We start from the raw sequence: 16,581 nt of genomic DNA, 5'->3' as shown, positions 1-16,581 counted from the left end.
GAGAATCTTGTGGACCATCTGCCCCTCCCATTAGTGATTGTGTGGAGCACCTCCCTCATTTATGATTTCATAACACGTGTGGCAACTACAGTGATTGCTTGCATGAAAAAGTAATATTAGAAAACTAATGTATTTTTAGCTAATTTTTACACAATTTAGCATCAGAAAACATAGAGGAACCACAACCTCGTGATCAGCAAGTTCTTCATGGATCACCAGTATTCTGTGGACCATAACTGGAAAACAGCTGTGTTCATTTGTGAAGGACTGAATTTCTACAGTCTTATTTTATGGGCTTTTGAAATATGTAAACTAGTGTTAGTGAAAGGTGCCAAATTAAGAAGACTTGTAATCTTAAACCCTCTGAGTGTGTCTACACTGCGTGTGTTTAAAAAAAAAAAAAAAATTCGCAGCAGAGTCTCAGAACTGACTTTGGACTTGCAGGGCTCACACCCAGTGGGCTTAATATAGCAGTACATAGATTTTTAAGGCCAGAAGGGACCATAATGATTTTAGTCTGACCTGATTCTAGTCTGCACATAGCAGGCTACAGAACCTCACCCACCCACAGCCTGAGCAGGAATGTCTACATCACTATTTTTAGTTCCATAGTGCAAGCCCCGCAAAGCCAACTTAGTTGACGTGGGCTTTGAGATGCTCTGCCATGTGTGCGTGCGGATTTGTTTTTATTTTGGAAGTTTGGACATATCCTAAGAGATTCAGCAGTGGCTTACCATCAGTTTCAGATTCCCAAGGCCAGAAGGGACTATTTTGATCATTCATGGAGAGAGATCTTCTAGCAACTTCCCAGTTCCCTACACTTGGGTTCTTATGCTGTTCTCTGGACCAAAAAGGACAAATGTTCTGTGAACAAAAGTTTGAGAAACCGCTAAGATACATAATGAGTCAGTGTAATAGTCACCATTTTCATGCCAGTGTTTCAACCCTGATGAGACAACCGTTCATAGAGGGTAAAATAATAGCTTATTCCCCAAACCTACTTGGTCTTTGGTCTTGGTGAAACTGCCAGCAAGAATGCTTGTTGTGCAGAGGGATTTATTTGTACTTGTATTTATAATCTTTATTGATTTTTACATTTTATTGTAACTTTTATATTAGTGAAGTTCACTAAGTGTTAGTGATAGAAAAATGTTTGTTGGACTCAAATCTCCCAACAGAAATGATTTTGTATTTGAACAATAGTTGAACTGAAATGAAAAATGTAAAATTTTATCCATTTTATTATTGGAAATTTTCACAGCATGTTCTTTCCCCCCGTATCACTCCTTCCTCAACATTCCAGCTTGAGGGAGGATTAAAGGGGGAGAAGAAGAATGAACATAAAGATAATATTTTTAAATGTGCTTTGCATAACATACCATTTAAATTATTCCAGATATGAACTTCTTTCTTCATTTAAGTAATTAGGGATCAGAAGGGAGGCATTGTAAAGACACTTATCTTTTTATTTAGTTGAAGACAATGTTCCTCAAGATTTGAGTTTCCAGTGTTGTCATTGTATTTGTTTACACTGTGAACAGTATCTTTTAATGAGCCAGATTAGAAACATTTACAAATGGTTTATTTGTTGAGCAATGATGATGTGCTCAAAAATAGCCTTATGTTTTATGGAAAGAGAAAAAAATGCTTGTAAAATCAAATACCGTTAATTTTTATCTCCTTCACATATGCAACTCATCTTACTTTGTCCTTATCTTAAGTCTCTTTTTTTTATATTAAGATCTTTACCTTGCCTTCCTTATAGCAAGTCTAATTTTTAATATTACTATGTGTAACAGTGCCAGGCACTTTACAGGACAAATAAAAAGACCAAGACTTTGCACTGAATTTCTTAAAATCTGATTTTAAACATGACACAAAATGGTAGGACGGGGATGAGAAGAGGAAGGGTGAAGGTTTCATCAGTAAGATCATTGTGGCTATAAACCCATCTTGGTGGTTTAATAAGAAGTAGCTTTTTAATCTAATGCAATTACTAAAGATGAAGACTGGGATTGTAATCTATGGCTAGACCATGAACACACAACAATAAATGAAGAACACAATTCTCTGGTTGTAGATAACTTACACTTTTTTACAATTCCACTCAGCTTTCTCTTTTATGCTTTGCAGAATTACGCACGCTTTTAGACCTTGCCAATACCACTGTTGTCTGAAATTATTGTTTCCTAGTTCCCACGCCACCTTATACAGGAAAAAAAGAAATCTATCTAGTCAGCAGAGTATTTTTGCCCTTTGGAAATATTTTTTTTCATACGTCAAAATTATCACTCAGATTTTTCAAATAGTGAAAATGCTTGTTAAGGATCCTGAAGAAAGTTCTATGAAAGTATAACTTTCTTGTTTCACAGATATTTACATTTTGGGGGAGGGTGCATGAATAATTTTTCCTAAAATGATGTACCTAAACAAGTATTGACTCACTTGTCTAGAATAAAACAAACTACGTTTAGCAAGTATTTCCTCACACTGTTTTGTCAACCAATTTTTACACTTCATAAGATGTCAATAAAAATGCTAAAGTGGCCATAGGCAGTCCAACATTAGTGGCGTCACAAAAATAGATAAATACTAGGATGTGACACACCGTCATATCCAGTTAATGCATGCAGCTGTCTGGTGTTGAGCTCACTACAATTTGGAAACAATGAGAAATTAGACCTTTATATTTTAAAATTTATTGAAATTACCTTGTAACTATGTGTGTACTTATTTTTAAGGCAAATACGTAATCCAAAATATTTCAGAATAGTTGGCTACATTTTACTTCAAATTCTAGATGAAGTTTTACTAACCAGTCTGCTCCTTTTTAATTATGTTGGAGTTCAAGATACAACTGGTTGTTTTTTTTCTCACAATATAGAAAAAAATTCATTAAGCAAGATGTACTTGCATCTAATTACATGTACTTGTGAAGTGTTTTTAAATTTAAATGGTTACAACATTGAAAGGACTAAGAGTCACAACATAAAACCTAGAAGGGTCACACTTTTTGCAGAAAGTATACCTAAAAAATCATTTAATTCTAGCCTATCATCAGCAAAATCTGTTTTTTAAAATAGAATCCTATCTAAATGATTTGCGCTCCACTGATGACAGGAGTCTGGGTGACAGAGGTAGGGAGAATACAGAACACACATTAAATATTGTGGCTTAGTACATTGAACAGTAAGTATATTGGATACTAAATTTTAAATATTACATGTTATGAATTTAGTATTATTGATGGCACTAAACACACACAGTGAATACTGAGCAGAAATATAGTAAGAATCTTAGGCAAATGTTAAAAATCACCATTTTGAGGTCTGTATACTCCTTTCTTGTTGAGTTTCTCATTGTAAGGGGTTTTGGTGTATGTCAGTAAGATTATGCTGATTTAGATTCTGTCAGCCTCTGATGTCAGAACAGAGGGGGCATATGCAAAGTCTATTCTGTTTCAACCAGTGTTACTTGCCTGAGGTTCTGGAAGTGCTTGGAAAAAGATTGAGCTCCAATCTTGAGTGGGATTTATATTGTACTTGAATAGTCTAATTGTATCATGGGGTGTTGAGATGATTACTAGAGGAGTTTGTTAGTGGAAAAGCAAAGAGTCAGCATCTTTTTTAAAGGAATTGTCAGGTCCCACTCAAGAAGCCAAAACTAGATGTTGAGGTTATTACCCACTTTTATTTCCAGTCATCCTTCTTTAGGGAAGATTGTGGAGAACTAACACTGGCACTTTCTAGACCTTTTTCTTGACACCACTGTTTGGTTTTAGGCCCAGATATGGTATGGTAACTGTACTTCCCAGTCTCTTGCTGGAAAGCAGGGCTGCCCGGGGGGGTAAGTGGGGCAATTTGCCCCTGGCCCCGCAGGGGCCCCCACGAGAATATAGCCTTCTATAGTATTGCAACTTTTTTTTTATGGAAGGGGCCTCTGAAATTGCTTTGCCCCAGGCCCCCTGAATTCTCTGGGTGGCCCTGCTGGAAAGTCATGGATAAAACCAAACCATTCAAAAGCGGACACTAATTACAGATTGCCTCCCTTTTTGGGTACTTAGCTTGACACCATGGGCCTCATTTGTTATTGCTTTTGAAGAGCTATGGGAGTTCGGTACCTCTGAATATCAAGCCAGTATTACTTTGGACACCAAAATCAGTGTCTGCTTCTGAAAATTTTGGTCCAAAAGTCTTTGCTGCTGTTACAAAACATGGAAATGGACCATCTGTTTCTCTTTGCTTAAAGAACCCTCTGAGTGCAGATCTTTAAAAAGGAAATGCATTGACTGTAGTCCAGTTCAGCCGTCCTCAGGCTTTTTGACCAGTCACCCAACTAGTGCATGCACTAGATCAACTGATCAGGGTTTCAAGAAGACATGGGGAAACCGCGTCAGAAGTAGTGCTTTTTTGACTGAGCAGTGCAATAATTGACTGGGAGGCAATTCTGTTACTGTACAGTTTTGCAAAAGGACTGGGTTTGTCCACTGTTAAATGAATGAAATATTCTATATAAAAGTAATGGTTGAGATTTTTAAAGCACTTTGAGATTGACACATCATCTGTTAATTTCATGGAAGAAGTGCTAAATCCTCTAGATTGCTTTGAAAATCTCAGGCAATATTTTTAAGTGTCAAAGAATAAATCAGATTTTTAAAGCATTATCAAACATGAGTATTTTATTTTGCTTGCAGCTTCTTTGTAATACTGGCCACACTGAAGAAAAATTAGGTTTTACCTATGATGACATCATAATATGGTAAGTATTCTGTAAATTATTTCTGAGCAATATTTGGACACTTTAAACAATATACATTTAAAGTAGCTGTTTTGAATGAAATGAAAGGAAACAACCTTAAGTGGTTTTAAAACCCAATTCAAGTTTTTTGTAGTTCTTATTTAATGTTTTAATATTCCATAACACACAGTATGTAAAATCATACAAGTATAAAACAGTGTTATGGAAATAGGAAAGAGAAACTCAGCAAATAATAAACCAGAACAACATTTCTAGGTATGGCACAGAACTCATGTGGCATTAATAATGAATGTAAAGTAAAATAAGAATACTTTGAAATGTAGCTCTCGTAAAGGCTTGCAGAAACTCATGGGGTGGAATTTTGGCCCTATTGAAGTCAATGGCAAAACTTCCTTTTATATAAGTGGGGCCAGGATTTCACCTGTAAGTTTCTATAATAGTTTACTATATTTCCTGAAGAGAGGCTCACAATTTTTTGCAGTATCATCCTCTAAGGCAACTTGTGGTATAAACTTGCTACATGAATCTGCCTCGATCTTATCACTATTTTTTAGAATAAAAATATTTTTGTTTATATTTATTAAATCCCTACTTTTCTGCACAGACACTGCTAACTTGCCCTGGATTCAGCATGGATAGCAGAAACAACAAAAATGAGGCTGACTCTTCCGGTCAACCTAATTGTTTTGCCATTCAGTATAGGCGAACTTCTGACATTGAGAACTTAGTAGGTCCAATCAAAAATAAAATAAAATCAGAAAACATTGCCTTACATTTTGTGAGGATTTTGTTCAGTTTCTTTCAGAAAAACTGACCATGTTGTAACTTTCTTTTCATAAATGATGTTGAGTTTTCTCAGATGGAACGGAATGCTTCAATCGGTGCTACTGAGTACCTTTCTGTTAATACTCCTTTTCACTTTCATTATCCTCTTTATGAGTATATTATAATTCATGTCAGATTGTGCGCTAGCTTTGTGATGTGGAGACTATACTGTCCAAATTAAGTATTTCTTTACCAAATCAAATTTTAATATAGGTCTCAAGGTGCATGTCTAGTGCATTTTGTTATACAGTTCCAAGTCAGGAAGTTCTGCTAGACCAGGACATGGATAAGGAAGAATAAAAAATGTTTAGATATAAAATTCACATCCAGGAGACTCGTAAAAAAGTCTATAAGCCCTCTCTAGGAAGAATGACAATATTTTCTGAAAATCCATAGGCAGATGTGCCAAAGAGGATGATCCTTTTCATGGAAGATTCTTTGCTCAAGGATCTGTGTCAGTCTGTCTTTAAAAAGGCATTGAAATAATCTATTCAGTATCACACTTCATGCATTTATATATGCAGTTCATTCTGCCATAGCAGTGATCAGATAGGTATAGAAGGTGACTACGTTTTCAGAGATGAACCTTCAGCCTTGTTTGTGTCATTTGTGATCTTTTGAAAATGTCATTGTCGGATAAAGAACTTTTTATATAAATGCTCATTTGTAAAGCAATGCTTTAATGCTTGCTGGTGAAGAAGCCAATATTATTGAGGCTGATCTTTCAAAAGAAGAATAAAGAATTGGTCTTTTTTTTGTTCTGCCTGGATCCTTAAGTGTATGATGTTGCTATTTTCTTCTTTGATTTCTTGTATTTAACTATGGGGTAAAAATGTCAAAAGTACCTATATTCCATTTTCAAAAATGACTTGGGAACTTAGTTTCCACTCCTATTGACTTTCAATTAAATTTAAGTGATTGAGTCACTTCTGAAAATAGGACTTAAGTCTTTGACTCCTAAGTCATTTAGGTTAACATTTTCAAAAATAGTATGTCAGATTGCTTAAAGTGTTCAAATAGGAGCCTGTTGTTTAAAGGACTTGCTTTTTTTTTAATTTATTTTAAAAATTACACTTGTTTTACCGGAGACACAGGAAGTATTCTACAGAAATGTTTGCGCATTCTGAAGGCGTGAATGGCTAACCTTGAACCATGAAGCTATTAAGAATTAGTCATATAAAATTGCTAATTTAACCTATTATTACAATGGAATATTTAGGCAAACTAAAGACAACTTGTATATTTGCTAGATTTTTATCCAAGAATAAATGCAATTGTTAGACTTTGTTCTTTGGTCCTTTTTGCTAGTCCATGTGCTTGATTATAATTTCTTCCTGCCAACAGATGGAGACAGTACACTGACAGATTTTGGCATTATTCCCTGCATAGAAGGATCTTGACAGCTCACAGAGCTCAGTTTTTTCTCCAACAGATGGAGTCTCAGTGCCATTGACAGGTGAAAGAAACTCCTGAGCAAAGGAGAGAATGGAATACTTTTAGGCCCCAGAAGTCTCTGAGGTTCTTAGCCCTTGTCCTGGAGTAGCTGCCAGTCTGTGGACTCTATCCCACATGCAGTGATTTAGTCCTTGCAGGAATATAGCATAACTGATTCCTGCAAAAATTCTGAGAAGTGCCAGGCTTTCACACACAAAGCAGATCCCTACATAGGGTTCGTGCCCTCTCTACCCAGGCTCAGGGACTAGGATATAAAAAAAGGTACACAGGAATGTCATTTCATTTTGGGGTAGTCAGAGTGGCCAGGGTAAGCATAAGAGGGAAAATGAATCTCCTCCAGGATCAAATATCTTCTCTCTCTTACTGATACCCCCCCCATGGGAACCAGTGCTATTTTAAGACTGGTGACTTGAAGTCCTTCAGATACCTTGCTTGTAAGAGGCAGTCACTAGGGAACAAAAATCCTCTTTAGGAAGGAGAGATCCACAGCGATGAGGGCAACTTAGAAATGTCTGGGTTTTTTTCCTCCACAGTTGAGAGGGAAAATTCAAGATATTCATAGGAATAGCCCTACTGCCTCAGACCCTCACGTTAGATCTCTCTGACCTTGATCATTCTTGTCATTCTTCTTTGAACTCCCTTGTAGTTCTGCAATGTCCTTTTTGAGATGGGGTGACCAGTACTATACACAGTATTCCAGATGAGGCTGCACTATTGATTTATATAAAAATATTACAATATTTTTGTATTAGTCATCATCCTATTCCTTATGCATCCTAACAGCTTGTTAGCTTTTTAATCACAGCTGCACATTGAGCCATCTATAGTAATACCAAGGGCCCTTCCTTTAATCTGATCAGTTAATTTAGAATCCTGTAATAAATGAGTAGTATAACTTTTTCCCCATCACTGTGCATTACTTTACCTTTATTGGTATTGAATTTCTTATGCCATCATATTACCCATTCACCTAGCATGTTTGTTTCTCTGAAGTCTCTCATAATACCCTCTGATCCTGATTAACTTAAAAAACCCTTCTCCTTTCCAAAATTTGCTACCTCATCTCTCTTTCCAGATCACAATAAATGTATCACACACCATGGAACCTACTAGGGATCCTTGAGGGTCCATGCTGTCCATCTTTTGGATGATGAAAATTGACTATTTACGTAGGAGATAAAATAAAGAATAGGATTAGTTTGTGATGCATTACAATACTTTTCCTCTCAACCCATGGCTATTTAGCATCTTCTGCAGGACTTTATCAGAGATCTTTTGGAAGTCATATTATGTCAGTTGGTTCTCCTTTATTCACTGCTTTATTGATATGTCCAAAGAATTCTAAATGATTAGTGAGACACAATTTTCCACTGCACAAACTGTGCTGGTTAGTCTATCATATGCTCTTACAGGAGTTTTGTTCTATTTTAACTAACATTGCAACCAGTTTTCCAGGTGCATATATAAGGCTTACTACTCTGTAATTGCTTGGATCACTCCTAGAAGCTTTTTTAAAATATACTTACATTTGCTACCTTAGAATTTTCTTGGACAGTGACTGTTTTTAATGAGAGAGCATATTTTTATTAGCAGGTCAGCTACTTCATAAGTTCCTTCAGAACTCTTGAAAATACCATTTGGATCTGACCTAAGTCGTGTCAGCATACAGTAGCTGCAGGTATTACCTCGCTTGTGTGTCCACACTTCACTTGTCAGCAGTTCATGTTCTCACCAAGAGTGCTTGTATCGATTGTATTGTCAGTGTGGGGCACTATGGGACGGCTCCTGAAAGGCAATAACAGTCTGTTTGAATAGCCTCTTAAACCTTGCCCTTTAGTCATTTTGATTTATTCCTTGTCTTTCGGGGGTCACTTTTTGTTTAGCAATATGCATGTCTTCTCTAAAACTCTATTTTTTAAAGTAGCATCTATGCCATCTTTGTATATTTTACTTCCTTTGCTTCTAAGTCTAGGGATTTATTGATTAACCTTACCACTTTTTATTAAAATTTCCCTTTCCAAAGTATCAGTTCTCCGATATATTTCACTTAGCAAATAATATTATATGACCTGCTTTCAAAGATTCATCTTAAGTCTGGGAATTTTCAAAATTCTATGTGGAGGGGGTGACAAAACCAAAAATCTCAATGTACTGTCTACATCTGCTGGCTGGGAGGTGCTTTACCCAAGTGACTGGACTGGCGCAGATCTCAAAGGAAGAAAATTAATAAGGTAAGGAAAATTTCCCTTTATATTTTAAATTTTAACTTATTTTCATGTCAGTAAACAGCATCTATCCCTCAAATGGGGAGCTCTGTTGGTTGCTATATAATTTGTTTTCCCACTTATTTTTTCCCACTGTAGTTTGCGATTAGCTTTACTGAATGAAGCAAAAGAGGTGCGAGCAGCAGGGTTGCGAGCCCTTCGCTATCTCATCCGAGACTCCAGTATTCTACAAAAGGTGCTAAAATTGAAAGTGGATTACTTGATAGCGAGGTAATTTTCCTAGATGATTACATTACAATAACTTGTTTCATTTTCTCATCTTTGACTGATTGTGGGATGTGTGTGGAAATGACTATCTTAGTATTCTCTGTAAATGTTGATTCTTGATATTCTAAGGTATTTTTTATTTTGGGAAACTTTCTTTAAAAAAAAAATTATTATACAAGAATGCCAACCAAATCCAAAGAAAATGCTATCATGTGAAATGATATCATGAGGAAGTAAAAGTGTACGTGTGTGGGAGGAAATAAACTTGTTTCTAAAAATCAGCTTAATCTGATCCTGAACTCTGAATTAACCATAATTCTATGACATGACTACAAGTCAGAAGTAAGATTGTTTGGATACCGTAACTATATTTCCATACCTTAACATGTTTGGATTTCTTTACAGTTTAACTGTAACTCTGAATTTCCATGTTTGTTTGGGGGATAGTTACTCTCAATCCTAATGCCATTTAATGTAGTTTGTTTTGTCTGGAAATAGGATGAGATTGATGATATGGTATATTATAAATGTTATTGGTACTCCTCTGAAATGACTAGCAGTTCTGCAGGCATCTCAAAACAACTAAGACCTTTATATCTCACCACAGCGTTATGTAAATACATGTATATAAGAAAATTGTTTTAATGATCCTTTATCTATAGTAAAGATTATTATTACTGAAGAAAAAATACAAACTAAAGTTCTGTAAACAGTCATGATCCATGTGCTCTCTGAAAACTAGAATTTCTGGACAGTAAGTTGTGTTAATAGTATTCATTCAATCTCTTGAATAGTAGCACCAAAGTGTTAATAGTTAGAGTGGAAGTTACCCTTATTCCTATCTACAAACCACATTTTTTATTTAACTTTTGTTTTATTTTAGGTGCATTGACATACAGCAGAGTAATGAAGTAGAGAGAACACAAGCACTTCGATTAGTGAGAAAGGTAAAAATTTAACTGTTTACTATTCTCATGTTGGCTACATCAGTAGCCAAGCCAGTCAGTCATATTGACTCTAGAACTGTCTCATCAACAATCCATCTTTGGACAGCCTCCAGTTCCCTATCTCATTTTATGCTGGCAACAGACTTGTCTGCTGAAGAGCCGTTGTCATGGCTGCTGTCTCTAAAGAAAAAAAGAAAGGTACTAGATGAGACATGGCTTGATTTTTCATCTTTTGCTATTGACAGCCTTCCCTTGAGTGAGGAGAGGGAGTCCCACAGAATACACCTGTTTTGGATAGGGATTGGGCAGGATCTTTGGCTCTCTTGAGATCACCCTAAAGAGGCCCAGTCCTCTGCAGAGGGTAAGACAGCCCAGGAAAAACAATGCAAGTCTGGTTTGCTGGTTTAGGCCTTCCTATGTTACTTTTCTAGATGGACAGTCATGGATAGAGGAGCTTGTGTCTCTGCCCTGTAAGAATGATGCCCCCCTTCTTTAGAATCCTCTGACTCTAAGGATTACGCCACAACTTTATTTGATGCCTTTCTCAGGGCTGCAAAAGGACCTAGTTAATCTGAGCTAGCTACTATGCTGGTCAGTCCTGCCCTCAAATGCATGAGATATGTATGGCTGTAGCTAGCACCTGTAATTCCCTCCAGAGTACTTGACACTTGTAGACTAGTCACAGATGATGAGGTCTTTATTCTGGCATAAGGTATTTATGCCTTTGACTGGACCTGAGTGTTCTGCATTCAGCTCCTACTCCTCTAGTCCACAACAACATCATAGAAACAGAACGAAGGTTTACCTAAAGACTCAGTTGAGGTTTGGAGCAGTTCCAAAGGGTGGTTTCCACAGGAACACTGAGTTCAGAATGACTGACTGATTTTCCTGTGTTTGTGTAGTTTGAAAATATCTGTGACACCAAAATTTAGAGTCCATTTTAAGAAAACCTTTGTTGTTGATCACGGGTATCTCAGTTGTGGCATTCATAGCTCTTACAGACAAGACTTATGTTCTTGGGTAAAACAACTTTGTCTCAAAGAATGAGGAAAAAAGCAAATGTTCCTTAGGGTACCAGTGACTTTTTCCTTCACTGGATTCTCTGATATGGACAAAAGTCACAATCCAGTTAAGTGAAGACTTTCCATAATCTAGACAAGTACAATCTGGGTTCAGATCAATACATGGAATGGACATTATTAATAGTGCTAATAGATAGTCTCTTGTTGATGGGTGGAGCACAGGCATCCATTCTCATATTTCTTCACCTCTCTTCCACATTTGATAGTTGATCAAGAAATGCCACTGGAGTGCAGAGGAACACTCAACTCAAGTTGCTTTAGTCCGTCCTACAATGCACCCAAAGGATAGTGATAGAAAATTATTCCTTTCACAACTAGAACTTACACTTTCATAGTCACACAAGGGCTATTCTTGTACAGTCCTGTGTAACATCTATATACAACTATTAGAACTGGTGAATTATCATGGACTTACATGCCAACAAGACATAGAAGTTAAAAAGCTGTGCCTTATCTATGTCACAACATATAACAAAGCTGTCACCAAGTTTGTGCAGTGTTTGGTCAAGATCAGGACACAAATGAAGGACAGCTAGTTGAAGATGAACCTCAATAAGATGGATGCAGAGGAAATGTCTTTGAGGAATGTGTAGCCATGATATAGTCTCCTTTGGTTGAAGATACACAACCACAATTAATCAATTCAGTCCCTAGTTTGAGTGCCACTGGATTCCTCTGTAATGCTAAGCCCTCGTATAGCAACATTGGTGAGCAATGTTTCCTAACATCTCTGGCTGACAAGGATACTGTGTCCTATCCTGGAAGGAAAATGACCTGGCCTCAGTAATACACACCGTGGTCACCTCCTGGCTGGATTACAACAGTGCAATATTCCGGGGCATGAAGAAGTCAGCCCTTAGGAAACTCCAGCTAGTAAAGAACACTGCAACGTATCCGTGAAGTACGTTAGCATCCTATAGTCAAATTCAGTGCCTCAGTCCTTCTCTTCAAGGTATTCAGTGTTTTGGGTCCAGGATACCTAAAAGATTTTCTAAAGCTCCAAGACAAGGACCATAGGTGTGCTTCCCCACAGTGAAGTTGTTTGTTGCATGTGCAAATCTTGTTTGTGTAGGAGACCTTGCTTTCTCTGGAGCCAATCAGACACTGGAATGGGTTCCCTCTGAATCTCAGAACCACCAAAGAATTCACCACTTTCTGCTCCAGGTTCAAGGTGTACTTCTTCAACCTTGTCTTCAATAACAATAAAAATATCATAGCACTAAAGATATAAAATAAAACTTCAAAATTAAAAATTAAATAAAATATAGGAAGGGAGAACCACATATGTATGATAATTGTGTTGCTTTGTGTTTCTGGAAGGTACACGTATCTCAGTGATGAGATTGGTATAAAATCCAGAATAGAATAGGAGACAGACAGAAAAACATCTTCATTGTGAACCATTATAAACTTTCCTTTTTATCCCGGTTTTTAACTTCATGGATGGCCTTGGCACAAGCATTCTTTTTCTCCTGTGCCTGTACCCTTTGGAGGGCATTCATGCTAGATACTTGCCATCTCCAAACAGATCTGACAGCCAGTTTCCCACTGGGAACTTTGAAGCTCCTGTAGAAACTGTCTTCAGTGTTGGGTCTCTGAAGAGAGCATTGCAGAGCAGCTCTGTAAAACACTTCTTCATATCTAACAGAATCTTGGATCATTTTCTCTCCTGGATAATTGAAAAAGGAGACTATTCTATTTCAGACCTACAGACAGAGGTCATGATGAGGTAATTTCAATGTGACCCCTTACTCTTTAAAGGAGAGATGCGTTTTGTTTTTTTTTAAAGACTCCACATTTGGCGTTCTTCTTGACAACGCCTCCTGGCTGCTTCCAAGAAGCTCTCATTTACCTATCTCTGATCTTTCAGAGGCCTAAATTTATGTACATCTGCATTAAAATAAATACAGTAAATGTCAGCTGAACTCTGCAATAAAACATTAGGAATTGATTATTTAATGAAGATATATTTAACAGAAGACCTTTTCCTTTCCATCTTCTAAAAACAGAAAGAAACCCCAGAAGCAAAGCAGCCTTAATTTTAAGAGATTGTGTTTGCACTCTCCCAACATGATAAATGAGTGTAATATTTATCCTGTCCGTTCAAGACCAGGAGGGGCTATTTTGTAAAAGTGATTAATCCCACCCACTATTGCTAATTAATTCTTGTTGTTTTGTACCATTACATTAAATGAAAGGCTCAGTATGTATGTGGGTGGCTGAGGAATTTGGGGTTTTTCTCTAAAGTCCGGTGTTAAAGAGCTTCCTGTTTTGTGGGCAAGAGTATCATGGTATGACAAGCTGTAGTTTCTTAAAAACATCTTACAAAAATAAACTTGTTTTGTATGTTTAAATCTGTCTATGTAACATTAGTGACTTCTCATTGAATAATGACCTGCAAAGGAAGCAAACTAGGCTTGTTCACTTTTTTGCTGCTTTATGTGAAATCTAAAGAAGGCCTGAAATGTATGTAAAGCAAATAAAGGTTGAGAAAAGGGGTTCTGTTTGCTTTTTTAAATTTTTAGAAATATCAAGAATACCAAGCCTGGTCTGTATGGGGTTTTGATGGAAGAATTGTTGGAAGTTCCCGGATGTATACTGGGAGCATTTTCTATTTAAAGATGGTGTATCTTTATAGAACTGGTTCACTACATAACTCATCTGTTTGATAGGACAGACTCCTGGGAACACATTACACTATATTTACATATAAACTCCTCAAAGAAGAAACAAAATTTGTACTGTCCCAAGGAGATAAGCTATCTTGAGGCAAAACCAGGTCTCTGTTTTCCTCAGAGCACACAGCAAGGGCTTGTTCTTCAGATCAAATTCTCAGACTAGTAGAAAGATGAGTCTCATACAATTGTATAAAAATTGGCCAGATTCATGATCTGCCTGATATTCAGCAGAGGAAATTCCACACCTAAGAGTTCTCTGTGGAAGATAACTTCATGCTGTCCACGTAAATTCCAACTCATGTAAATAGGGCCCAGATATTACATAGAGAGGCACCATAGAAAATATATGTAGTAATAACAAATGTGCTAACTTTTTTGCCTAATATAGTAGCGCAAACAAACAAGATGCTGTTCTCTACAAGAATATATTAGCGTTTGTGCTGTTCGTTGAATGTATTAAAGTGATAGTTTCCTTTTAATGTCAAAGTACATTGCAAAACTGGGGGAAAGCTCAAGAGCAGGAGGCAAAATGAAACACAGCCTATAAAGCTCCCTGTAGAGTACTTTATATGTGCTTACTTCCTTGCCATACTCTTTTGAATTAACATCAGCTGAATGAAACTGTGCTGAGATTGTCTAAATTTTATTGCTAGCTGGTTTTTTTTTGATCTGAGCATTTTACCTAAATGTGATGGCTAGATAGTCATCTGAGACTCTCTTGTTGCATCACTGCACTTCTTTATAAAGTATGTCCTTCTGTTATGAGAGGTCCTGAATAGTCTACTTGTGGTGCAGTGTTGGAATTATTATTTATGCAGGATATTACCATGACACTAATTTAATCATAAATTCCTTTATTAAATACAAATTGTATGTACAATTGCTATAAACATGTCTATCAGCCTAAAAATAAGCAGTCACTACACCCAATACAGTAATAAAGTATTCATAAGCATGCGATCAGTTTACTTACAAATAAGCCAGACCTAGGGATGACCATCTCATTCTGGCCTTCCCCCAGTATGATCAGGTAGAGTCTGACAAAGAACCTTCAAATTCATAGCTCTTTTTATACACTTCAGCTAACTTGCTAGCTCTGGCAAAAACCTAGTTTGAAGCAGTTCATCCTTGCTACTTTCCTTCCTCTAAGGCCTACCTTTCCTATTCTTCCCCAGACCTCCACCCCCGCTTTCCAGTAGAACAGTGGGAAGGTTTATGCTTGTTTCTTTTAAGACAGTTTTCCTTTGTCTTATTACTGCAGCTTTTCACTTATCAGTTGCTTTTTGATCATATATCTTCCCTTCTCTGTAAGCAATATTACGTATTCTCATTACCTTCTTTTACTTGCTTATTGGGGTCTTTTCCATACTACCCACAAACCATAAAGTAGATACTACTTTTTAAAGCAAACTTAAGCTAACTTTAATTAACTATCCCTAGATTACCCACCTTTAAACTATACACACCATGTGAGTTTTACTACATTTAAGCATTTCATACTTTTTTTTAAATTTTGCAACCTTTTGTACAACTAATAAACTTGACAAATACAAAATCAAAATAAGTTATCATAATCACATTAATAACTTTGAATGACCATCTTCACCAGGGATGTAATCCCACTTTGCATGTGCGTTCCCACCAGGAAGGACTAGTTAACTACCAAATTCTCTGTTCCTGTCTATTTACAATTTTAAGTTCCAAGCTCAAGGGTGGAATAGGATTCCCAAACTTGGGTACTGCTTTTCAAGCATTCTACTGTAATTTGACTTCAGACTATAATTCAGTTACATCCCATGCCCATTTTTCATACTGTAAGGTCTTTCCATTGATCCCCATGGTGAATTTTGGTGTGGAAGCAAAACATTGGCCAATCAGAATAACAATCTTTGGCTCCATACCAACAGTGATTATTTCCAGCCACCATGCAACATTTACCATTCCCAGCATAAGTGGCTTATACTTCACCAGTTCCACAGCATCTTAACTGTACTGTGAAGTTTGGAGATTGCTCCCCTAGAGAGAACCCACATGTTGGCAACTCTGTAAAATGTTATACCTACACATGTGGGTGTCCCCTAGGTGCAAGCAACAGGGGAAGTCCAGGGCTTTCCGGACCCTGTTATTTTGCCACAGTATTTGAGGAGGAGAACAAACTTCTCAAACCTTATTGGCTTCAGTGTCTTCTAGTACGCCTACTCGTAGTATTTTAACAATGGTTTGACTGAGCTGGTATTTTGCAGTTACTGGTATGAATAGTCTGAATGGTGTAAAACAACAAAAAACACCACTCTTCCTTCCCCCCCCCCCCCAAAAAAAAACAAAACAAAACACCACCACCACC

General features: G+C 36.9%; 1 protein-coding gene across 1 annotated transcript in view; it reads left to right on the top strand.

Moving 5' to 3' along the window:
* RICTOR (RPTOR independent companion of MTOR complex 2) overlaps nt 1–16,581 on the top strand; it is a 170,397-nt gene that overhangs the window by 56,691 nt on the left and 97,125 nt on the right. The window contains exons 4-6 of the mRNA XM_045021191.1: nt 4,694–4,758; nt 9,402–9,533; nt 10,414–10,477. Of these exons, the coding sequence (XP_044877126.1) occupies nt 4,694–4,758; nt 9,402–9,533; nt 10,414–10,477 (261 nt within the window). The remainder of the gene's footprint in view (nt 1–4,693; nt 4,759–9,401; nt 9,534–10,413; nt 10,478–16,581) is intronic.

Source organism: Mauremys mutica, chromosome 6, assembly GCF_020497125.1.
Source record: "Mauremys mutica isolate MM-2020 ecotype Southern chromosome 6, ASM2049712v1, whole genome shotgun sequence".
In the NCBI taxonomy this organism is placed as follows: Eukaryota; Metazoa; Chordata; order Testudines; family Geoemydidae; genus Mauremys; species Mauremys mutica.
This window is presented reverse-complemented; position numbering and strand designations above follow the sequence as displayed.